This window comes from Crinia signifera, chromosome 7, assembly GCF_055691185.1.
Source record: "Crinia signifera chromosome 7, ASM5569118v1, whole genome shotgun sequence".
NCBI lineage: Eukaryota > Metazoa > Chordata > Amphibia > Anura > Myobatrachidae > Crinia > Crinia signifera.
In genome coordinates this window covers 115,221,226-115,247,765 of record NC_139223.1, presented here as the reverse complement: position 1 = coordinate 115,247,765, position 26,540 = coordinate 115,221,226, and the positions used below count along the sequence as shown (strand labels likewise).

General features: G+C 40.9%; 1 protein-coding gene across 2 annotated transcripts in view; it reads right to left on the bottom strand.

The window, feature by feature from the left end:
- CNTNAP5 (contactin associated protein family member 5) overlaps nucleotides 1–26,540 on the bottom strand; it is a 469,403-nt gene that overhangs the window by 266,688 nt on the left and 176,175 nt on the right. For both annotated transcript variants that reach the window (XR_014450796.1, XM_083153658.1), the window contains exon 5: nucleotides 4,901–5,104. Coding sequence is in view for 1 of the 2 variants with exons in the window: in XM_083153658.1 (XP_083009784.1) it covers nucleotides 4,901–5,104 (204 nt within the window). In the remaining variant the exon portion in view is untranslated. The remainder of the gene's footprint in view (nucleotides 1–4,900; nucleotides 5,105–26,540) is intronic.

Here is a 26,540-nt window from a genome sequence, read left to right as displayed (position 1 = left end):
ACATGAATGTAACAGATGTATTTCAACTGGGGCCTCGACCAATGTATGAGCTAATTACTTGTGACATTTTACTCATTAGAACATAGGATTTATGAACACATTTCCCTCTCTCTGAGTAGTTAGCAGACTTGCACTCCCAGTGCAATGTCCCATTTCAAATTCAGTGGGTAAATTGGGATGCAAAAAATGACTTTGTTTCTCCAGTTAACCCTGATTCTTTTGTATTATATGTTGCATTATTTTGTGTCAGTTCTTTGCTTGCAGTAACAGAATTCTTTTAAATGGGACAGTGAAAATGGACGCAATTGGCAGGTTCACAATAAATAGGTTAACAATTAATAAGTCAACCACTATTGATCAACAGGCCAAAGGCCGACATTTAAAAAAAGGTCAACATGGGTAAGGTCAACATGAGTATTTATTTTTTCACATTTTATCCCACAACAGGTGTTTTGTTCATACTTTACTTTCCAAGGGGACTTAGAGGGAGAATACATTGGTTTGCTGAGCATAGCGGGGCACCATGCGAGAAGCATGGCGAGTGTAGCAAGCCATGCGAGAGGACAGGTTACAATTGTATGGTGTCCATGTTGACTTAAGTGTTCACAGACACCAAAAAAAAAAAGAAAAGCGCATTTCGACCTTTTTCATGTCAATCTTTCCCATTTCCATCCATTATTGTGGCAACATTTTTACTGTGTTGACCTATGGCCTGTCAACCAACAGTGGCCACCTAATAACTGTAGACCTTAATATATTCAACCCTATGACCCATACCTAGTGAAACTAGATCACTGGTATAAACAGTAGGGTAAAGGCCAATACTGCAAAATATCCTATTAACGCCATCAGTGGTACCCCCGAGAATTTTTCAGGTTTTGCTCCACTGCGCAGACTGACAAACCTGGAAAATTCTCGGGAGTGCCACTGACTGTGCTCCCTCCCACCTAGCAGTGCCTCTGAGCTCAGCGCTGATATCAGCACCACACTCAGCTTCAGCGGCTGCCTGGTTCCTGCTGCCCAGTCCTGCTTCCCTCCCCCGGCTGTGTGACCTTGTAACATCATGCTGCACACAGCCGGCTTGCCAGGGACAGGGCTGGGCAGCGGCTGCTAGACTATTTAGCGGAGCTGTCTGGACCTGGAGGTTACAGTGGTGTTGTTTTTTAGGGTGCGCGCCCCAGAAAAAACTCACCCAGTGGGGAGCACTCCCAAAAAAAAAACACCACTGGAGGGGTTAAAGGTATCAGATACAATTGAAGTCTGGTTGATGGTTAACAGTGTTTGTATTTCTTAAGCTGGCTATACACTAGAATGACCTGCATACGTTTGAATCGTATACAGGTTGTAAGAGCAAACTAACGAGCGATCATAAAGTATGTGCTTTAAAAGGATATACAAACTTCTTTTGACCTCAAGGATCAATCTCTCGACCTGCGGAACCGCACATCAAACCATCCTGACGCACACACTATGTGCACACAATCCATCACACGACTCATTGAAATCGTGCATGCATACTCGATTTTGATCTAGTGCATGGCCAGCTAAAAGGGGGGGATGCTCTAACAACCACCACCCCTCTTCTCCCCCCCTCCACCATCTACCACGGCGATACTAATCCCATATGCTCTAACGTATTCGATTAGTATTGCAAAGGGCAGCTCTTGTGATAAGATCTGCCCCCCTTTATGACCAGCCGGCAGAGGGTGAGTAGGTCCCTGGCAGCTCCTCTTCTCTTAACTGGCTGATGCCTGCTGCTGCTTTGGGCAGAATCCGCCTCCTCCTCCCTGCACCCGGAAGGGGATGTACGCGACTAGGGAGGAGAAGGTCAGTAGGTTGTCCATTTATCTCAACGATTTGTCATACTCCACTTTCTGTAATGTTAAATTGCATTTTTTTTTTCATTCCTGCTGGTTCTTGCAATGGCTTAGAAGTCTGCTACTCTTTGCTACACCAATAATAAAATGAAACTTTGTTTTTTAACTTTTACTCAGTGGCTGTGCTGGCTGCTATCCTCCAGGTTTACAGACCTGTGTCTTTTGGAAGTGAGCATCACATCAATACATCCTGCGGACAGTGAGTATTTTTGTGCCCAATAATTAAAGGAGTGACAATTAAGATTATACTCATGAATGTAAGATCCTTCCCTAGGAGCATTGTAAGCAATGCCAGACCTGACTGGTAATTAGCCTCTTGTAATTGGATCACTCTTTGATTGAGTTTTAATACAATTGTTGAATTATTTATTTAGTGTCAGCCAGAAATTTGGACCTGGTAACGGAGATTAATTTATCAACTTATATGTATTTATTCATAATTGCCATTCATTTATTATTCAAGCTGCACAGTTGAAAATGTATTTTTGTATACATAACATTGATTAATTCAATTGAAAATTATACAGTATATATGTTTGTATATTATGAGTTATTATATTTAGAGTTAAAACTTGTTTGTCTTGTTTGTTTATTCTGCCAAGATAAGGTTCTTAAAAAAATGAGTGAGGTGCCGTTGGTACAAAATGTTTTTGTATAGCGCCTTTTGAAGAGAATTGGAGCCTTCACGGGCACAGTCAGGTCTGCTGCTTCAATCACCATCAATATATATTTGAGAATGATATATCACATTTACCCTATCAGCACCTGGTATTCTGGGGCGGGGGCGGTGGAGGGGTTGATATTAAAATATTCAAAATGTTCTCATCACTGTAAGTTCTTCTCATATATCAGAAGAAATACATTTAAGGACTATGTCAACTATAAAAACTAAAATATGTGATACAGTACATGCAATTTGCACAATTAAAATTGGGTAAAATAAAAGGTACTTGTGTAGTTTCACGGCGCCAGCATGGCCGTGCGCTACTTCCGGTTTCTGCGCTTGCCCAACATTCTAAAATAAAATAAATAAACTCCATGCCAACGTGGATTGTTCATACCCCCACTATCCACGTTGGCATGGAGTTGATTTTAGATAGCATATCGAGCGTAGCTAGCCACCGAGCACCGCAAGGGGACTCAGACACACAGCCATGCTGGCGCCGTGAAACTACACAAGTACTAATTAAAAACCTAGTTGTAAATCTAGGAACATAAAAAACAAGAAACATAGAATTTGACATTAGATAAGAACCTCTTGTCCCAGCTAGTCTGCCTCTATTTTACCTTTTAGTAACCACAACCCTACTTGTTTATTAGTTATTTTTGAGAATATATTTATTCTATCCCAAGTTTAATTTTCTTTACTGTCTTAGACTCTGATGGAAGACTATTCCAAATATCTACTACCCTTTCTGTGAAGTAATATTCCCTTAAACTTCCTTTTAACCTACCTACCCCAGTTTTTAGTGCACATTGTCTTCCTTTGAATAATGTTTTCCTCTTGTTGCCAAAAACTATGTGAATTTGTGGCAATTTCATTGCTATACTCGTTTTTTTCCAATGCTGAATTTTTGCCGAGGCAAAAGAACATCCCTGGGATTGAGTTGTTAAATCGAATTTGCCAAATAAAACAAGTGAAACTGCCCATTTTATCGCCTGCCAAAATTTTCGTCCGGGATTGAATACCCCCCAGACAGCTTAATGATCAACAAATAAAAGATTGATATGAAGATGATCAACATCACCTTCATAGACAGATATATTATCGACAAAAATAAGATAGACAAATATATGATCGATATGGCCTACAAAGCGGAATGTTCTATATGGGGTCGTACCAATGACCTATACAGTTAATATTATAGTGTATTTTCCTGCAGATGATACTTCTCCCTATGCAACCAAGCATCTGACTTGTCTTCCTCTTTGCTTTGTTACATTGCTTATCTGCTTTTAAGTCATCTGAAATAGTGACTCCTACAGTAGATCCCTTTCCTCCTCCGCAGTATAATTTATAGTACCCTTACTAATATTTTTAGCCTTTGGGTTTTTGAGATCCACGTCCATGATTTTACATTTTTAGGCATTAAACCATAGTTGCCCCTCAAATATCTGTAGTGTACCTTGATCTTACACCTCCTAGTGTATCTACTATGTTGTACACTCTTGTGTTATCTGCAAAAAATGCAAACTTTACCCTCAATACTAGTGGTTCTCAAACTGTGGGTCCTGACCCCAAAGTGTGTCGCGACCATCTCTGCATGGGGTCGCAACTCCATATTGTTGACCATCAGGCTGATGACATTTCTAATCACTCATCCAAGTAGTTTGAAAAATCAGTTGAATTGTCTGTTACTTTAGACTCCTCCCATCATTAGGTGCCTCCACCATACTGTCATATATGTTCTGACTGCTGACGACACATGTGTGTGACCATTCTGTGGTAACTTGCTGGGATCCTGTAATCATTTTTATTGTCATGACGGGGTCCCAGAGCAAAATAGTTTGAGGACCGCTGCTCAATACCATTTGCAATGTCAACAAAAAAAGATATTAAAAAGCACTGGTAGAGATTCCTGTGGTACTACACTGGCAACCTTTCCCTCTCTTTCTGCACTCCATATACTGCGACTCACTAGTTCCTATCCTACAACAAAGTTCAATCCCATGCTTTTAAATATTGTTGCTATCGCAAATGCAGACAGCGGGTGGTATGCACCTCCGCCTGCATTTGCATAGCTTATGGATCGTATATGATAAGCTGTCGTATGAAATTACTGCTGTAGCTGGCAGCTGGTTAAATACTGTAGTTCAGACACCATTGAATTATTCACTTTCAGTTTTTGATATTTCTGTTAGGACCTTCTCCTCTGTATAATTACTTTATTTGGAAAGTTTTTCAATTCTGTACTGTACATGTTTTTCATCCTTTATAAAAAAAAATATTACACAAATACAGTACTAATAGTTAACTGATTAAAAACAATCCCAATTCTGCAGTCTTTAAATTTAAAATATACCTAGGTTTATGTAGAGAGATAATCTTCCTTTCTGTAACTCTAGAGTGATATAGTCCCCACGCTGTCCTTCCCCGTGAAATAATACTCCATCAGTCTGCATGCTCTTGAACTTCAGGGAAATGACATCTTTAAATGTGGTCATCAGTTTCTGATTGAACCTGTAGAGGAGGGAGCTTCTGCCATCAAAGTCAGCTACATCAGATTCTAGATAGGAAACAAACAAAGAGGCAATTGACAAGCGGTCATGTAAGTAAACAAGCAAGGTCAATGACAATTCTGCTCGCTATTGACATGAACACGAGCAGCATCATTATTGGCCAATATTCAGCAGTCATTGTCTTCTCTCGGTTAACTGAATCCCCTGACAGTTTCCTTAAAGAATACGTTTTTTCTTAGTCACAGTTTGTGCCTTTGTAGGTTATGTGTGCATGTGACAAAACAGGCACTTACTCTATTTCTAAAGGTGGAGGCAGCTGACTTAAAAAATACTTTACTAAAGCCCAATTTGTTGTAAACTACTGTACATATAAACTGCATTAACCCATATCAACCCATCAGCAAATAGTTTCTATTGACATTGGCACAGGGCCTAATTCAGAGTTGTATGCAATGCTGATATTTATGGAGTTGAGCCATTAATGGTAAACTGCCTATGTGTCTAAGTTGTACAGTGCACGTGGCAAGGTACAATTTTTTTAGCGATGATGCCCACAGTGACAATTTATGTGACGAGCGGGATGTAGCAAGCGTTGCATCCACGATGCAATGCTTTTGCCCAAAAAGCAAATCACTGACTGTCACTGATGACAGTTGGTAACTTGTCCTCATGGGTGTTAGCTGCCTGCTCAGCACAGCCACAGACAGTCACAAAGTGCTGTAGCTCAGGTGGGGAGTCAGCGGGTCACGGGTGTGAAGTAACTGGATACAGAGGAGGAGTACTGCCTGTCCTTTTGCGGCAATGAAACAGTGGAACGAGCCATGTGGCGCTCCGTGCAGTTGCACAACTCATACCACTGTAAAATCGGAACTGTCTGCTACACAGATAAGGTGAGAGTGAGCCTCAGGCTAATCCCCCCCCCCAGTATCCCTCCATCCCCAGCCTACCGCCCCATGTCTCTCCATCTCCATCCCACTTCCCTGCATCTCTCCGTCCCCATCCTACCGCCTTGCATCTCTCCATCCCCATCCTACCGCCTTGCATCTCTCCATCCCCATCCTACCGCTCTTCATCTCTCCATCCCCATCCTACCGCCCTGCGTCTCTCCATCCCCATCCTACCGGCACTGCATCTCTCCATCCCCATCCTACCGCCTTGCATCTCTCCATCCCCATCCTACCGCCTTGCATCTCTCCATCCCCATCCTACCGCTCTTCATCTCTCCATCCCCTTCCTACTGCCCTGCGTCTCTCCATCCCCATCCTACCACCCTACATCTCTCCATCCCCAACCTACCGCCCTGCATCTCTCCATCCCCATCCTACCACCCTGCATCTCTCCATCCCCAACCTACCGCCCTGCATCTCTCCATCCCCGTCCTACCGGCACTGCATCTCTCCATCCCCATCCTACCGCCTTGCATCTCTCCATCCCCATCCTACCGCCTTGCATCTCTCCATCCCCATCCTACCGCTCTTCATCTCTCCATCCCCTTCCTACCGCCCTGCGTCTCTCCATCCCCATCCTACCACCCTACATCTCCGTCCCCAACCTACCGCCCTGCATTTCTCCATGCCCCCTTTTTTCATGTGTAGGCAGATGTGTTTTTCTCTTGGGGGGGGGGAGTCCTTTCAAGATTTAGCTACAGTATGGGGCCCACAAGCTTCTAGTTATGCCCGTGGATGCAGCCGTGAATGTATGATTTACATCAGGCATGTCCAAACGAAGGCCCTCCAGCTGTTGCGAAACTACAAGTCCCATCATGCCTTGCAACAGTTTTGCTATTAGGGAATGCTAAAACCATGGCAAGGCATGCTGGGATGTGTATTTTCACAACAGCTGGAGGGCCACAGTTTGGTCATGCCTGATTTACATGGAATAATACAATTAATAGAAAGTTATTTTAAAGACAATTCCACCTGAATATGAAAATCCTGCTTTTAATTTAAATATTTTAAGGCTCTATTTATAAGGTGTTGCTTTTTTTCAGAAAATCTAGAGTACTCTGAATGCAGGATAATATCTAGGTAACCTTTTAAGATTATCCAAAAGTGAAAATCAGTTTTATTATTATCCTTTATTTGTGTAGTGCCAACATATTACACTGTTAATTTAGTACAAAACACCTTCAATAACAAATTATCAATTGGAAATTAAATTTAGATTCTGTAGTTCAATTTAAGAGAAATCGTATCCATTAAAGTTAATTTAGTTAATATATTGCTGCCCATATATTGCTGCCCATCGCAATGTGATGTCCCATCGCATCTGATCACATCAAGTGGTGCCCAGTGCAGCACCCGATGTCGCATGCCATCCTGCGATGGACATAGGTTGCTGGAAGAGGGGTGGTGTGGGGTTGTGTAGGCGGGACCGGAGCTGGGGACCATAGCGGTGGACCTTTCAGGAGGCAGGACTTGTCAGCAGCAGCAGTGACTTTGAAACACTGGACAGCCCTCTGATTGGCTGAAAGAGCTCTCTTTCAGCGGCCTCAGCCAATCAGAGGGCCGTCCAGTGTTTCAGTCATCTGCTGCCGCTGCCGTGTCCCGCCGCCTGAAAGCTCCATCACTCCGGTCCCCGCTACACAGCCGCCATGCCTCCCCGGCATTAAGGTACCGGCTCCCCACCAGCACTCCGGTCCCCATCCCGACCCCGCTCCCTGAACCCACCGCTGATTACATTCGAGCAATCACATGTGGTTAAAAACCACATGCGATTGCTCATGCAATTCGATAAATATTATGTGCAGCTCATAATATCTATCGATGCGACATTCGATGGCATGCCTGCACATCGCGTCGAATGTTAGCTTAAAAATGCATGCAATCATTTGATTTATCGGCCAGATGTGGCCGAAATCGAACAATTGCATAAGATATCTCACATATGTATGGCCAGCATATGAGTGAGCACTTCAATTTATCATATGTTGGTTATAATATAGGGTAGTGCATCACAAATACATTTTGGCCAAAAACTAAATCCCATATATTTAAAATAGGGAAAATAGGAATATTAAATCAGTTCCTGCCCCATTGGCGGTTGCACCCTAAATCCTCTACTACACTAACAGTAACCTATTAGTACTTATATGTCTTTGGTCTATGGTAGGAAACCCCAGTTCTGAAATAGGGCTGAAATAGTCATCGGGAATATTCGGGGACCTGCAGAGATTGCGGAGTGCCTGTCTGAAGAGTCTAAAGGATAGTTTGGCCCTGGGAAATCCTTGCAAACTGGGGGGACAATATACAAAATCCAAAGGGTAACTCATGGCTCCAGTATTTTGAAGTTTCAATGATAACCACCTCTCTGACCATGTTAAAAGCAGAATGCCATTGCTACTCTACCTTACAGGGCCATACATCTTTACATGTTAGAGGAAGAAGGCATCCCAAACTATTGATGCTAACCAAAGTTACTATACTGTAACCAAAAAAATCAAACAACCATTGCTCCTAGCAAACAAAAAAGCAAGTAAACAGTTACATTTTCTACTTAACCCTCACTGCCAGATACCTGAAAAAGTCAGAAAATCTTTCAGAGGGCCCTTGCTGCTGCCTGCTGCATCTGACAGCTCTAGTCATTGGCAATTTGGGTGGCTTGATGGTCTATCTCATATTTCAAATGCAAAGAATTGCAGCTTTGTATAGAGATTTTTGCACCAAGCACCCCAAAATGCCTAACCGCGATCTTCACACCTCCCATCTGTCCCAGAGGGGAAAGCCAGGATTTTGACAAGTAGGATCTACTGGATCTTCTTTTGCTAATGAAAAGTGGGGCATGGATAGTGACACAAGTATGTTGATTATGCCACTTGTCTATTAACTCTTTAGACCTGGTGCACAATAGTGTGGCAATTTCCTAAAATGCACTTGCTAATACATTCCTAACTACACTGTACTTTAGGTGTCATTACAGTTTGTGCAAACCTTTCATTTATAATCTAATTCATAAAATCCAGGGGCTGGTTCATATTTAGATAACAAACTTACTTAGTTTTTAATTAATAAAACAATCAAAAACAGAATAACCATTATCTGTCCTAGTGCATCATTAGTAAAGTGAAATATATGCAAAACAATGTGGAATCTACTGTAATAGATTGTCCTACAAGCTGAAGGAGGAGATGTTGTGTCAGTCTTTGATGTAGTGAGTCAGCCAGAAAGCATATACATAAAAGGATGATCTGACACCATTATTAGTATGCAGTATATTCTGCTGAATTGAGCAAATTTCCCTGGTTGCTAAAGAAAAATAATGATTGAACGAGCTTGGGATAATACATTTTCAGTCCAGGCCATGACAAGCAACATTGTCCCTAGAGTCCACCTTGAAATTATGAAGAGAAGAAAACACTTAACCGCCTGCCTTTTATGTCTTTACAAAAGAAATCCAGAGTTCATTAATGCACGTGTTTTAACACATAAGACAAGTTGAAAATACCCAGGGGCCCTTGTATTCTTGTATTTCATATATCTCCATCACGAGTGCTGATTTTTTTTCCTTCAAGTTATTCACCTGGCTGCTCACACGTTGATCAACATCTGCAGCTTCCGTACGACACTATCAATCTGAGCACCAGATTCCTTATGAAAAAGAATGATGGCTACTCAGAAATCGTAAAAGATCTGCAGTGACCCATCTGGAAGAACAGCCTTAAAGGGCCTCTTGCGTCCCCCAAACAGTTAGTGCTAACATGATAACATATGTTGCTTACAAATATAATATGTGTTTAGATAATTGAAGAGCCACGGTACAGTGTTTCGCATTCTCCATTGATTTTACCAGCTGTCATTTGGAAGCTTAGGTACTGTCCATACCTAGGGCAATTTTTTTTTATTACACTCTTGTACTATCAGGTTTTCATTAATTTTTAAATGATCTTAATCATAAATGAGTCTATCCCCTTAATTGCCAAAAGTGAACAGTTACTATAAATTCTATTACCACAACTTCTGAATAATTCTAACAATAGATCTGTTAATGGATCAAATTAGCACTGCTATAACTGGAATTGTAAATAGAAAAAATAAGCTTAAACAAATGCTGACAGAGGTACAATGCGTAAGGAGAATGTTTTTCTCATGGCTAGGTCAAGGGGGGAACTGAAATAAAATTAGGAAAATATACTAAACATATGCAGAAAAGTTTACAAATGTCTAAATACACAAAATTAGAATTTGCAAGTTCCATTATAAAGCCAAGGAGAAAATAGTAGAGCTTAAATGGAGAGGAGAGCAGAGTCAGACAATGCAGAGACTGATGAGTCATGTGAGAGGGTGATTCTATTAATATATGATTCTAAAGCTTGGATCACACCTTTGGGGACTTCAGCTGCTCAGGTAATTGGTCCCTATTAGCCAGGTACAGTGTCCCCAGCTTAACCCACTATGAGCACCCACAAACCCTGTACACACTCTGCTGGAAATAACTTAGGGCCTTATTCTGGTTGGAGCGGCCAAACGTGCGTACGTTCGCTATTAACGTACGCTAGCCGCACGCGGCCGTTGGGGTTAAGTCCACCCACAACTCAGCCGCATACGTACGGGCATAAACAACGTAGAAGGGGAGTGGCGTACAAATGAGCGTACGCCAACGTACACGGACGGGCCAGCCCTTACACTCCGACAGCTGGCGTACAAATGAGCGTACGCCGCCGTTTACGGACGTCTCTCGTCCGTCTTCCCACCGCCTTCTTGCGGAGATCTGAGCGTACGCCAGCTTGCACGGACGGGTCCCTATTGTTTTCAATAGAAAAGTCAGCTTATGTCACCGCTCGTGAGAGTGAGCGTACGTCCGTGTACGCTGACATACCCTTCATATATATGGACCTGCAAATCTTGCCTTTCAACTATAATTATGAAAATTAATTAATTGATTGAATTAATTAATGTGCAAAATAGTGGTCATGGGCTTAAAACATTGCTGAAACATCCTTTGTAGGTGTTAGATGTGGTTTATGTTATTGTATCCTAAATACAAAACCTATGTTTGTATTAGAGTGAACACGTTGACACATGTCGACTTGTGTAGATTGAGTGTGCTACTGTGTAAAGTCTATGAAAGCACGTAGTGAATGTGTCTAACTGTTTAGCAAATAGCTACCTTAGCATATATAAGCAGGTCTTAAAAAGAATCTTACCTTAAATTAAACAAACCTTTAAATGTCGAGAAGTATAGAAAGATAAGCTTCCAATGTGTTTGAGTGCTGCGTGTGGCTTGCAGGTAGTGAAATCATGGTTTGGACTTAATAGACTGCAGCATTGCTTATTACATTCAGGTGTATGTGTTTGAGTAGGACTCAGCGTTAATTAGCAAACTCAGGCGCACGCTGGCATGCGGTATCTGTAGGGGTGGTTTGAGATGGCGGTTGGCAGCCGCCTGTTTTGTGTCCGAAATGAACGGTGCCTTAGTCGATCGTGCGGTAGTAGCACCGCTCATTTTTGGTGCACACCCCCGTGTACGCCCATATTTACGCCCATTTTCCCTCATTATTTCGGCCGCTCCCCTCTTCACGCCCCTATGCCGCCCCCAATACCCGTACACTCGCGTACAGGTTTTTTCGCACGTAGAGACCCGTCCGTAAGCGTTGGTGAGTGGTCGCGCCTGCGCATTAGCGAATGTACGCATGCGCAGATTATAAAAAAACCCGGGACGTACGCGTACGGCCCGGCCGCTCCAACCAGAATAAGGCCCTTAGTGTGTAAGGGGTGATATAGGATCAGGAGGTTGGTGGAATTTGTGGGCGGTAAACCCAGGTGCAAAAATATAATTTAATCCCCCTCCTTTAACACATCCCAAGTTTACAATATGCAACATGGTAGTGGGTGACAGGGAGAGGCAGAGGGTGACTTTCTGCAGCATTGTGCATGAGATGCAAAGCTTTGGTATTTCAGTCTTTAAACTTCACTTTCGTTCTGCCATTCCATAAAACATCTTTCTGTCTTGTATTTCTAAATTGTAGATTTAGTGTCATTTATGATCTTTACAAAGATCTCAGCTAGGATGATGAGGATGATGGTATGACTTCATTGCGCCCTGCAGTATTGTTGTGGAGATAACACACAAAACAATATCAAGCAGAGTAGAGCAAAGTGAATATTCAGTTAATTGGTTTAAAAAAAAAACATATCTGGGGCAGCACGGGCGGTGTAATGGTCAGCATTAGTGTCTTACATGACTGAGGTCATGGTTTCAATTCCCACCATGGCCCTAACTGTGCTGAATTTGTATATTCTCCTGTGCTTGCGTGGGTTTCGTCCGGGTACTCTGGTTTCCTCCCACAATCCAAAAATACTGTATATTGGTAGATTAATTGTCTCCAACAAAATTATCCCTAGAATGTGTGTGCATGTACATGTGGTAGGGAAAATAGATTGCAAAATCCATTGGGTCAGAGACTGATGTGAATGGTCAAATATTCTCTGTAAAGCGCTGTGGAATATGTGTGAGCTATATAAAATAACTGGTACTAAATAATCACTATTTGAACCACTTGCTTTTTTCTGCCTTAATGAGTATTTATTGTGAAATGTGTATACTACAGTCCTCTGGGGGAGACACTTCAAACATTAGAGAGATATAAAGTGGGGGAGAGATAAGGCACCATCCAATCAGCTTTTAATTTCTATTTTAAATGAAGTGTTTGGCTAGATTCTACCCCTCCCTTAGACTAATAACAGGTGTAGTATATAGCCCAAGCATATACCATTAAGCTTTACAACTAGAAGCATAACAGTAAATAAAACAAGACTGTTAATAACAGACAAATAAGCTTAAGCAGGCATTGCTACATGAGAATAGGCACAAATATTGGTCCATGCAGATTGCAGAGGTTCTTGGTTGGCAATCGAGAGGGGAAAAAAAGCATTAGTCCAGACAAGTTAGCTCTACTGCCACATCTTACAATGTATTGTGATCACTGGCATTACATACCAATGTGTTCTCATACATTTAGCCTCAATACGCCATGCATCACGAGATACTTTGTTCCAGTCAGCTACAGGCTCCTGTGCAACTCTGCTAGCATTGGGCATCTTTTTTATCGAAATGTCACAGAGTGAATGAACTTGCCAAAAGTGTTGTGGCTAGGATGCACCAGGACTAGGGCTGACTCTATCATTAGGCAAGTATAGGCATCTGCCTAGGGTTCAGGTATCTTGAGGGGCACCACAGAGTCTGCCTTAAAATGAAGGAGTACTTAATGCAGGTGGCGGCTGTGGACCATCTAAGATGCCACCAACACTCTCACTTGAGGGGCTGGAAAGTGGGAATTGGTGGCATTGTTGGGTTGAAGGAGGGTATCTTGCAGTTTTTCTTAGGGTGCCAAGAAACCTTACACAGGTCCTAACAAGGAGACTTTGCTGATTAATTTTATATGATTAATTTGACATGCAACACTTGTATATCTGTGAGCATCTGTATGTGAAACACAACAGAGCGTAGCTTTGAAAAATATCAAGGGGGATTTCCTATTAGCCCCAATACAGGCATTTATAGGGTATTATGTTTGCAGGACTGTGGCCAAATACACTTTGGTGCGATTGCAGGTACATCTTCGCCTGATAGAATTATGTGTATACATAAAATGGTGACATGTGTAAAAATAGTACTTTTGTAGTATGAGACTCTGATAACTACAATACAATATACAACAATATACCCTTGTACCCTGGCCATAAAAAGCGCCAATCCTTGAAATTAAGAGTTCCACATATGGGTGTGGTAATAATGTGAATGTGTAGTAAGCCAGGTGGCTGCCAGGTGTACATAGCCTCAGGTTTATAGTGTCAAATTAGTACGAAGCTATTCCTGCTTTTCTCACTAACAAAAAGTACCCAGTCTTCTGTTACATATTTTGCCAATGTAAACCTCTAACTCTGGAAATATGATCCTTCAAATTGGCACAAAAAAGGTGCAGCAAACGGCCTTTACCCAAAAAGCCAAATTAAGGTCGCTTGTAACTCTCGCGAGAACGGCAACCCGGAAGTCGTGCCTGCACTAGTAGGTCTGTGGTGCCGGGCACCGCTGATCTGCACGGTGGATGCCGGCTGCACGTTACGGATGGACAGGACAGACATTGAGACACAGACTTGAAGGAGGGTAAGCAGCAGTCAGCGGGATGCCTGCTCTCTGCTTACCACTGACATTACTAATCTGGACATTGATCACCTTTATTATAGTCACATGAACTACCGGGATGACGTCAACATTCCGGGAGTCAGAATCCCGATGGTTGAAATACCGACGGTGGAATCCTGACCGCCGCAATGCCAGCACTTTGTCTCTCTATGGGTGTCCTCATATTGCTCCTGCATTATTACATCAACAGCATATCCATCACCCTTGAGTGCAACGGACGCTCGCATACCCCCATCCCGCTGCGGTCACCTGCGATTGGACATAGGTCCCAGGTTAGGGACCTATGGTTTAAAGGGGTCCCTAAAAGATAACCTTAAGCCCCGCACTAATGTCACGCAGAGTGATACCTCGCTGGCCTTATTCCTGTGAGATACCCAGTACTATACATTTTGCATATTAGTTTAGAGTATTTAATACGTTTACATTTTACTCAAACATTGCTTCATCTCTTTTTTTTGATCCAAACACCACAACGCTTAAGTATACCCCTCCAATATTATAGCAGCCAATTTGCTAAGTATACACAATTACCAACGAGCCTCTCTATGGGCCTTATTCTAGATCACTCTTTCTGACAAAATCCTTCTTAGATGGACAAAACCATGTGCACTGCAGGTGGGGCAGATGTAACTTGTGCAGAGAGAATTAGATTTGGGTGGGGTTTTACTTCAAGTTGAGATCTATATTGCAGTGTAAAAATATAGCAGTCAGTATTTACCCTGCACAGAAACAAAATAACTCACCCAAATCTAATTTTCTCTCTGCACATTTTACATCTGCCCGCTGTAGTGCACATGGTTTTGTCCATCTAAGAAGGATTTTGTCAGAAAGAGTGAACTAGAATAAGGCCCAATATGCAGACATCATAACTGGCTGGCAATGAATTCAGATGCTCGTACATCTGTGATGCCAGTCTCCTAATGCCAGTATATAGGCGGTCATCAAGTCGCCCATACACACAGCCTGATATGCCAAATTTTTTTGCTGTAGGGCCCACGCATTATGGCCATTATACTGGTTCACTCACAAAGGCAAATTCCTTCTCAAATGGACAAAACCATGTGCACTGCAGGTGGGGCAGATATAACGTGTGCAGAGAGGGTTTTACTTCAAAGTGAGATCTATATTGCAGTGTTAAAATAAAGCAGCCAGTATTTACCCTGCACAGAAACAAAATAACTCACCCAAATCTTTCTGCATATGTTACATCTGCCCCCCTTCCCACCCCCCTGCAGTGCACATGGTTTTGTCCATTTGAGAAGGAATTTGCCCTTTAGTTTCCGAGTGAACCAGAAGAAGGACCTATGACTGTGAATTATTGTTGTTTACTTTGCACTTTAGGACCAACGCGATATGATTGTGAATGACATACTATAGTTCACAGACATATTGGGTGTGCACAATCCACTACAAGTATAGAAGGGGAATACAAATAAATGAATATAAAGCATCATTTGCTATATACAGCACCTAGTATAATGATTTGGCTAACAGCAGGAGACAAAAGTAATGCCTCATGAGTAATTAAGACTTGGATGTAAAACAAAATCTCAAGAACATTTCTCAGGATCCTTGTAACGTATATTGAAATACTTAACTCATTTCCCCAGATTTATGATATTCCTAACTTGAAAAAATATCATTATGTCTATTGAATCTACCTTGACATAAAGTTGATAAACTGGATGTGCAGTGAATCCATTCACCATGCAGAAAGCTTTGTTAATCTTTTAAAAAACACTTTCATAAGTCATTTATACTTCAGAACATGTGGTTGGGGGAAGGAAATAGAACAGTGTCGGTGTCACAGATTTAAAGCCAAGAGAGCAAGTCATGAATGAAACATCAGTAAAAGTTAATACTTTAAAACAAATGGAGCCATTTTTGATTATATATAAGCGAGTTCTGCAATTTAATGTAAACTCCAAATATAAAACGTGTCATTTAGTAGAAGGTCACGGTGATTGAAAAAGAGATTTCAGCATAAATTTCGAGTAGCAAGTTCACTTAAGTTCAAGCAATTGAATGTTCCAGTGAAATAGGAGAAGGCTTATCAGTCGCATTTACAGATAGAAGAGATAGCATTGAAATGACTTATAATCTCTGCACTGCCATTTTCTATTTGTGCAGTAATAGGCGATGGACACACACAGAAATATATTTGAAATATGCTCTTATTCCTAGACATTTGTGCTCTTACATTGGAGACACAGCTTTTAATCCTGCTAGTGGTCAAAATTGATTATATTATCAAGAAAAGGCTAAACCATTTATATCTGCGTATAGTTCTATATCTGTCTACAATTTTAATAGCTGCTTGGGTTATCCATATAATGAAGAATTATCAATTCACAGTCAGTTTTTTTTTTTTTTTTCTGCAAGAGGTAAGTAACCAGACGAGCAAATGATATGGCAGTGTGCCACAGCAATACAGAATATCACTGGCAAACACCGACTGTAGCAATGACTGCCATTCTCTTCATGCCAGAGTATGACACCAGGCAATATCTTATTCTCTCCAAGTTTTCCAAATGTATGCACGCCAAGTCATTTAGCCTAACATTCATAGCGAGTCAGAAAAAAAAAAGAAAGTGTACTGGGGGATAGTTATTTAGAGCGCACATCATGACAATAGATACATTTTGTGAATGCTGATATAAATCAAAGATACCAAGAGTTTTTGGATACCAGATGGATCAAATGATTATTAAGAACAATTCACAATATCATTACAAAATTAAATCCTGTAGAGTAACTATTGTTAAAGGAACACACACTCCCATTTGTGGGCACACCTACCACAATGCATAAACATGGCCACAGTGAGTCAGTCAGCTATTATTAACCCAACAATGTATTAACATCCATGGGAAGGTTGGAGTGTGGCGATTTCTACTGGTGGGAAAGCCACACAATTGTATGGGGAGCCCACCAGGTGCTGCTCCCTGCTGGCTGCTGAGCTGTCACACTGGCGGGTGCCGCAGTAGACCTGTTTGAGCAGCCTGCCCACCCACCTGGCTTCCTGCGTATGATATTTCAAAATATAGGCTAGAAACAGATCTGGTGAGAGCAGACCCAAGTGCAAGTGCAAAATAGAAGCCATTTTGGTCCCCACAGCTATGCTGGTACATGTAATGAACAAAATACAGTATAAAGAGCTTTAAATCTATTTTTACACTATGATCCATCATCCACTGCTACACTGGCAGGGGAAGATTAATGAAAAAGCCACTAACTGACTTTTATTTATTATGTATACATATTTACTAAGTAGTACAGCTTACAGGGGCAGTATTTGCATGTCCCATACTATTCTATTCAAGATGGTATATGGTACAGTACAGTGGATATTTTGCAGTTACTGCTACATTTCAGGCTGACAGTACTATCACAAGCATCTAAGTGCCACCCCCAAATGTTTGCTGCCCCTAGGCATGTGCCTCACATGCCTAATGGGAAGTTTGGCACTGTACACTGGTATACCTAGGAAATGGGCACATACTTTATTTGTGGGCCTGACTCCCTGGTGAAAACTGAACTATGGTGGTTAGAAACAGGATATGAGCAAATTCAGGGCAATCTTCAATATCTGCCAATTATTCTCCTTTCTCTAGCTGTAAAGTAGATGCATCTCAGTAGAGTAGAATAGAATAGAATAGTGAGCTTACCACCACAATATGCGCCAATGCATAGGATTACCTAGGCATTTTGTAGAATTGATACCATTTCATCTCAAACACAGTTTTTTTTTTTTTTTTAAACTATTGTTTCACTTTTAATATTGCTACACCTAACAATGAAACAATATATAAATAACTTCATTAGATGTGTGGCCAGGGGGTGTGCAATGTTTAATATGCTCACTACATTTAATTTGTCCACCATAATCACCACCTGTCCAAGAAAGCTAATTTAATGTGTCCCTTTCTATGGCATTTCTCTATTCTACTTAAGTAATACTGTGAACTGCACATAGAATAATTCCAAAGGAAAATATATCACTCATGTATTAGTAGACTCCTAGTAGACCCTACAAGAAAAAGAAAGACTGTAACAGCGCTTGGTCACCGGAGTCAAATAATTAATACATTTTAATATTAATAATTCAATTGCATGAATAGGATAAAATAGGATAAAATGGGGCAAAAAAAAAATGCAAATAATGTTTTGTTTAGGTATATTCACCCACTGGTACCACTTGGCTGCTGCAAATTGGCTCTGGTGCAAATGTCCATTCCTATTGGGCCCAATGGATTATGGTGTACATAAGTCCTAGTAGATCCTAGATGCCCATACACGGTGCGATAGCACTGCGTGAGTCGATGCACGCTCCCACGGGCATCTCATCACACAGTACAAGAAGTATGTGCTGCACATACTTTTTGTACTGCCTTCTGATCGCATCTGTTCTGATGCATTGTGGTGCAATCCAGCCCATAACGGGTGCGATCATTGCACCATGTATGGGCACCTTTACTCCATATAAAGCTCTTACATTATCCAGCAAAATTATTTACATAGATATAACTCAGACTACATGCTTCTTAATTGCACTTAGCAGCAGTGGTTGATTGGTGAGTCAGGCTTGGGTAGAATAAATGATAGAGCAGGTAGAGTTTAGAACAGGGGGAGGTGAGTTGGCCATTGCTGTTTTCACAGCAGGCACTGCGGCAATACAGGGGTGTGCCTAGGATGGTGTATAGAAGGGACTGTGGATGACAAGTCTTGGTTTGGAGAGAGACATGCTGATATTGAACAAGGAAGGTGCAGGCGGTGGGCTGTGTACTGGAAGCCAGTGATGAAATATTTGATTAGAGTGAGTGGACACTGCCTTAATCCTATCGTGGACAAGAATTTACTATTTACTGAATTCTACTAGGCAACTGTGAAGACAGACTTTAAACAATTTATTTAATAAATTATAAATAGATTATTAGGATATTGTATATCAGATTTTCATTTAAGTTTACTGACTGGTCGTCTATATAAAAACTAAGACACATTTAACTGCCTTTCCCACTATTCAGGTTTGAAGCAGTTAATCTGTCTGTGTTGTAAAGGCACACACACACTAATACTATTTATTTATAACTAGCTCTCGCACATCTGTGTTAAAAGTTATATATAAGCTGTGATCTAATAGAAATCTCTACTACAGATGATATCTCCTCCTGCTTCACATCCTATTGATCCTATTATCAGGAGGGATACTGATGCATTAAGTAAAGGGAAACACATTCAATTTACATATTATTATCTTCCAGCTCAATAATCATCATTGAGTCAGTTCTGCTTGTTATATTGAGACTGAGAACATCTACATAATGAACACAAGTCATCTTGATTTGTATAAATATTTATGCATGAATAACCACTGATTACATGTCTGTGTGCCACTGTACAAAAAGACAATGTAGGAAGTAATTCATTCTGATCACATATGATAAGTGTCACTTACAATACTGTAGCTTGAAGTAAGGCATTAATAGATCTTAGAGATATGAAAACAAATATAACATATTTACATCTAAGTAAATTTGTGTCGTATAAACCTTAGAAAATGAAACACTGCCTTGCAAGTTGCCCTCTGTAGGGTTCATTGTAAGTAGGATGGAATTCCTTCTGAATCGCAAGCGCAAAATGTATTCTGAAAACAGGTAGAGAATGTTAATATGTGCCCATCTCTGCATGAGTAGTATATGCACATGCTTTACTACTGAAGTGAACAATTGTATATAATATGGTCTGTGCCAGATGATGTGGCTTCACAGTGATAAAAATAGCCATACTTACTCACTTCCTGACTATTCCCTTGAAGGCAGAAAACTTAGCGGGCTGGTGGTTACGATAATACAATAAAGTCATTGTGGCCCCAAATACCACTAAACATTGTGGATCCAGGGGCAGGGCTTAAATTACACATTTGGAATGTTCACTTTTTCTCTGTTAGTGAGTGGCTGCAGGCAGGTGACGGCTGGCACCAGGAGACTTTCCACTCATCTAGGCAGCCAGGAGTGACAACTAATGTGGAAGAATATAAAGTGAAAGATTTGTAAGAAATCTCCAGGGTTTTTTTTAAAGCGGCAATCATTTTGATTTTGAAGTGTAAATAATTGCGCTTTAAAAAAAAACCTGGAGATTTATTTTCAAATTTCCCTCTTTCTGACTCTCTCATCCTATTAAATTTAAACCATAGTGTTAATTACTAAATTAAATTGCAGAACACAATTAATACATTATATAGTACATATCTAGACACTGTAATTAAAAACTAATAAAGTTACATTTATTATGCAAAAGAAAATTAGAATAAAATCTAAAGACAAAAGTAAAGGTTTCATTTCACACATTTGTTGCCTTTCCATTTGAAAGTTCAAATCTGAATTATTGATGAGGACCAATAGGAAACAACACTGGGATAATGTCAATAGATTGCTGTAGCCACATTACAGTAATATTCATTTAAGTTTGAGGGATTCAGAAGGTTTCAGAAAAACAATAGCATCATCATCATCATCAATGCCCATTTTGCATTAGAGGTAAATAACTCAAAAGTGGTACCCTTTCTAACAGACACTTTCTTTTGTGTCGTCTCATAAGACACCCTTACTGACTTTGGTCATGTTTAAAACCCTCTTTATAGGTCCCAGAAAGTGGCAAAGGGAAAAAGTTATGGCAACCCGTCAGCTTGGATGAGGATGCTTTAAAAGTTTGGGTGTGTATGTAAAAATATTCAATATGCAGAAAATAAAACAACAAACTGAACTTAAATCCAGCTCTACATAAGTTGTAGTTGTGATTTTGTAATATTTAAATCAGTGGGCGTACATGAGCAAGAAGTAGAATTCGAACCATTGCCGCCTCCCCCCCCCCCCCCAAAAAAATAAAAAATAAAATGTGACACTCCCTAAGCACTATTTCAATCGGAGACAAGGAAACTACAGTATCTGGAGCTGTATGACCACCTGTGCCCTGGTGCCATTGAAACCTATTGCTCATAATCTACCTCAAGAATTGCGACAGAAAGATCTAGCGGTGCATTGCAAGCTGTCCAGAACACCTGCTGTCAGATATTATCACTATCATAATTTACATGGTCTCTAATGTTGGGATGTCAATTCTCATAGGCATTCCTTTACAGTTTGCTCCAGAAATATCCAAAGGTAGTGGCAGTGGGCACTCACCAGGCTTTCAAAGTTCCAGAGGTTTTATTCAGTCATCGTACAGTAATGTTTTTCCTATCTCGGAAGTCTTGGCAAAGGTCTCTTTGAGAACAGAAATGTTGACAATACCTTATTCTTTGATTACTGAATAATACCTCTGAAATTTTTATAGCCTGATGAGTGCTCTCCACTATTACCTTTATCTGAGTGTGTGTGTGTGTGTGTGTGTGTGTGTGTGTGTGTATACCGCTTATACATATATATGTGTAGAATAGCAGGCAGCATTCATAGGATTCATTGCACCTGCTTGAGTGTATTCTTGTTCAACGAATCCTATGGGTGCTGCCTGCTATTCTCTATATCTACATTCGCCTGGGGCAACGGGTAAAGCAACCCTTTCTACAAATTTCAGTCTGAGTGCCATAGGCACCGGGCAAGTAATATTGGTAATTCAATCCAGTGGAGTACCAGACCCTTGGGACCTATGTTTATAATATACCTAATTTTACCTCTCTGTTTCTGTTTTTCTGTTACTGTTGTCTTTAGCATTGTGTACGCATTGTTCTAATGTGTGCCTTTTGTAATAATAAAAGTGATTTATAGTCATATTTTGTGTATTAACATAATTTTACCTACTGCAAGGGTTTCTAAGGGTATCATTTTTAAGTATGCAGAATTATTTTCACCTTTACATAGTATATTGTTGTTTGTACTGTAATTTATGTTTTTTTATTAAATATTAACATATACATTTTTAACCATATACTAGTATTAGGTATCTATTTAGAAGGTTATTTAACTCATTCCTAAATTTTCTGTTGATATTTGTTATGAAAGAGGGACTCTTGCAGGGGTGTTTTTTGAGAGGAGGGGCCCATGTGCTGTTGGAAGCCCTCTCCTCTCTCTCTTGCTGGCAGCATAGTCTCAGAGAGTCTAGTAGTATCTTGCTGCTACTTGTCTAGTAGTATCTCTCTTGCTGGCAGCATAGTCTCAGAGAGTCTAGTAGTATCTAATCTATTGCGCATACTCAAGACTTAGTGGACATTGTCCCAGTGATTCCCCTACTCCATATGCACTAAACACCTGGAAAATGAATACCACACCATTTTCTTAGTGATAGTGCAAGGCTGCTATAGCAAATTCAGACCTCCAGGGGAGTAAGTAGAAATGGGTGCAGGGCCACAGGGACCCCTCTGCATCGCACACACTACATCTATTATACGCACAAACCACTGAAGTCTTGGTTTACCTGTTTTTTTAAAGTCTAGATGAGCCAGTCTAGAGTGGGTACTGAGTGTTTTGCAAAGGGCATGGTGTCCATTTGAAAGATATTCATTTATTTTATCACACAGTAGAGCACTTTCACAGATGTAATTGTCAATCACTTGTAGTTATACACTGTTCACAGCATATGTTTTTTTTATTCTCAAAGTGATTGACAGTTTCATTCACGTAAACCACAGATGCTATGTATTCATTAATTACAGCAGGAATGTGAATATAGTTATTTGGTTATCAAATCACAGGATGCAAGCACTGCATACCATCATTCATCTGAAATGGATAGTAATAGTGTTTGCAAGTGTCATCAGGTTGCCGGAAATTCCATATTATGCTTTATGAAACAGTATATGTAAGGGATCCGAGTGTTCTTTCTAGCACCCACTATCTTTGAAAACCCATGCAGTTCCTCTTCCCTGCCTGGGGTTTCACTGTCTGCTGTAGCGCTTATAGCACAGTGTGGTCTGTATATCAGCACTGATATGCAATCCTGATCCCGTGCTAGAAACACCACAGCAGACAGCAACTCCCCAGGTGGGGAACAGGAACTGCATGGGTTTTCAAAGATAGCGGGTGCTAGAATGAACACTAGGATCCTCAACTAAATCGCCTGGTGTAAGAAGAGAAATTGATGCTTACTATAGTGTAATTATGCAGCAACTGAGTCTGCTTTGTGAATGTGCACAGTACTGTATGTGTGTTTAGTAAACTGTCAAATGTTAATTATTGTACGTTATCTTTATCTGAAGCATTTATCAATGTTGCCATGTATAGACAATAATATTTCAAGTAGTGACTGTTTCTGCATTCAGTACACTTGTGCCGCTACAAGACTATTGCAGTGATCAGTGGTAAGGTGCGTACACACGGGGGCGATTTTGTGTAATATCGCGGGAAATATGGTCGCTGAGCGACCATATTACCCAAGATGGGAGTGTGCACCGGCAATATATCTCCAGTTGCGCGCTCACGTTTTAACCCCTGTAGTGATCGCTGGTCGCAGGAATATGCTTCTGCGACTAGCTGATTTCTACTGCCGGGTTCCCCCCGGCAGTTTCTTTTTCATCAGCGACCATCTCTGGTCGCTGATGAACAGGAGACACAGAGCAATATATTGCTCAGCAATATATTGCTAGCAATATATTGCTGAGCAATATATCTCCCCCGTGTGTACGGGGCTTTACAAGTAAAACCTCTTCTTCAATCAATCACTCACAGGTGTTTATTTACCCCTTTATTTAATGTGAGAGTTCTATTACAGATTTGATGTTGCTATGGGCAACCAATCAAATTATTTCTATATCAGTAGATTCTGGTTGGTTGATAGCGGTAAAATCCCCCATCTTCAATAGAACTCCCATCTTAGTAAATAAACCACACAGGGTCATATGTACGCAGAACTGGTCATACTATCCCATATTTCAGGCATCATTTGCTTTGACTTAAGATATGCATTTGAGAGAATATGTGAAGAACACTCTAAACTAATCTCAACCAGAATAGTTAATCAGGCACAAGAAATAAAATAATTATAATTAATAATGGACGTTACTCAAATAATTGGCTGCTCTCAAATAACAAACAGGAAAGTTGTTGAGAAAAAGCTGTACAAGAGAATAGATACAGAGATTAATACCCCTGTAAATATCTCAGAGAGCGCCACACAATTGGAAACGCATTATAATAAAAAAAAAAAAAATGTAATTCATTTATTAATATTAATAATATATATCTATATTAACAATTAATTAAAAAACTTTTAAATAAAACAATACATAAGCAAAATGGTTCATACATTTGGCTAATAATAATATAGCAAAGTTATCAAACTTCTCAGTCCTCAGTTGAAAGATATCAATTCCTTTTATTCACTCTTTGAAATATGTATTGCAGAGGGAGTGGTGATATAATATAGCAATGTTCTTGAGAATTTATATTCAAGCTGATAATGATACCGCGTTGCACTTTGCAGACAGCTTCCAGTCACCCCGCCAGCGGACGTCGCCAGTTGACGTGCCGCTGGTGTCTTTTTGCAGGGAGCGAGCCGTCTGCCCTTAGCAGTCAGTGTAAGTAGAAAGCACTGAACTGCTGGAAGATGGCTGTAATTCTATGCAGTATAAGGCAACTCATCCAGGCGGGTAATATACATTCAGTAAAAAGCCAGCAGAAGGAGCAAGCAATAAGCCGCTCACCGCTCAGGGTTAGGATTCGGTCCCGGTGCTTGTTTAGATGGCGATCTGGCGGAATAGGAATCGGCTGAGCTTGAATGGCCAAGCTGATGTATCCAGATCATTTTTTAAGGCAAGGGATAAACGCACATTCCAATCATCAGAGGATTGGGGTGTGCTTTTATCCCTTCCCTTATAAAATTCATATTTGACTTTAGGGAAAAGAAGAAGTCACAGGGTGCTGGGTCTGACAAGTGTGGAGAGTGTTCTAGCACTGTGGCATGTTTCTCAGACAAAAAGAAGTCACATAGGGCCTTATTTTGGTTCATTCTTTCTGACAAAATCCTTCTTAGATGGGCAAAACCATGTGCACTGCAGGTGGGGCAGGTGTTACTTGTGCAGAGAGAATTAGATTTGGGTGGGGTTTTACTTCAAAGTGAGATCTATATTGCAGTGTAAAAAGAAAGCAGTCAGTATTTTCCCTGCACAGAAACAAAATTACTCACCTAAATCTAATTCTCTCTGCACATGTTACATCTGCCCCCCCTGCAGTGCACGTGGTTTTGTCCATCTAAGAAGGATTTTGTCAGAAAGAATGAACCAAAATAAGGCCCCCAGTGCTGTGTGGGCTGATGCATTGTCCTGATGAAACATGAAACACATTCGGTATGCTAATGGGGCAGATGTAGCACGTGCAGATATTAGATTTGGGTGAGTTATTTTGTTTCTGTGCAGGGTAAATACTACAATATAGATATCAGTTTGAAGTACAAACTCCACCCAAGTCTAACTCTCTCTGCACATCTTACATCTACCCCACATGCAGTGCACATGGTTTTGGCCATTAGCAAACCAAATTTTCTTTGCGAGTGAACCTGAATCACCCCTAAATCTTTTGTGCCACTTAAACACACATGCACATGAAATACAATCTGCCCCATAAGCCACGGTTAGCATACAGAAAGATTTGGTATGCAGTTGATAAATGTAACTGAATATTTAAGGTTAACACTTTTCTCTACTTTTAAACAAAACATTTTTATGATGCTTGAAAAAAAAACACAACTTCAAACACTGTGTGGCAACTACAACTAAGGCAATAGGGGTGAAACTTGCAAACCCCTTTTGGGAGATTTAAGGGTCAACGTTCCTCCACCCCCTTTAATGCTGTATGGTTTCTTTTTTACAAGTACTGACTAATAGCCACTCTTCATATATATAGGTTGGAATCAGTAGAATATGTGCACAGTTTCTGAGAAGCATACCTGAGTCATTTATAAGACTTTGGGCGAGATTCGCTGCCCCTCTCTGCTGCACATCGCCAGCTACTGCATAGATAAATATCGCATACAGTATGCAATATCATATGCAATAATTATTGCTCTTGTGTTAAGAGCTGCCCTTTGCGTTGTGGTGGCGATGTGCAGCAGGTGCCCGGTGGCTACCCAGTGGCTTCCCCCTCCCTTACCCGGCAGATAATTCTGCTGTGGGGTGGGCTCTCTTCCTCTTCCCTGTACCTGGAAGATGATGTACAGTGCAGGGAGGAGGAGGTCACGGGTCCTGGCAGCATAGCACTGTGCTGCCTGGACAACGGGGTGGTCAACGTGAATCCGTGCGGGGAGACGCTGGGTCGGGTTAAGAAGCCCATAGGCTTCTATGGGGTATTGCCAGCTTTTGCTGGGGATATCCCCCGTAGCGAAAACCGGCGTATGGGTTTTCCTGCATATAAA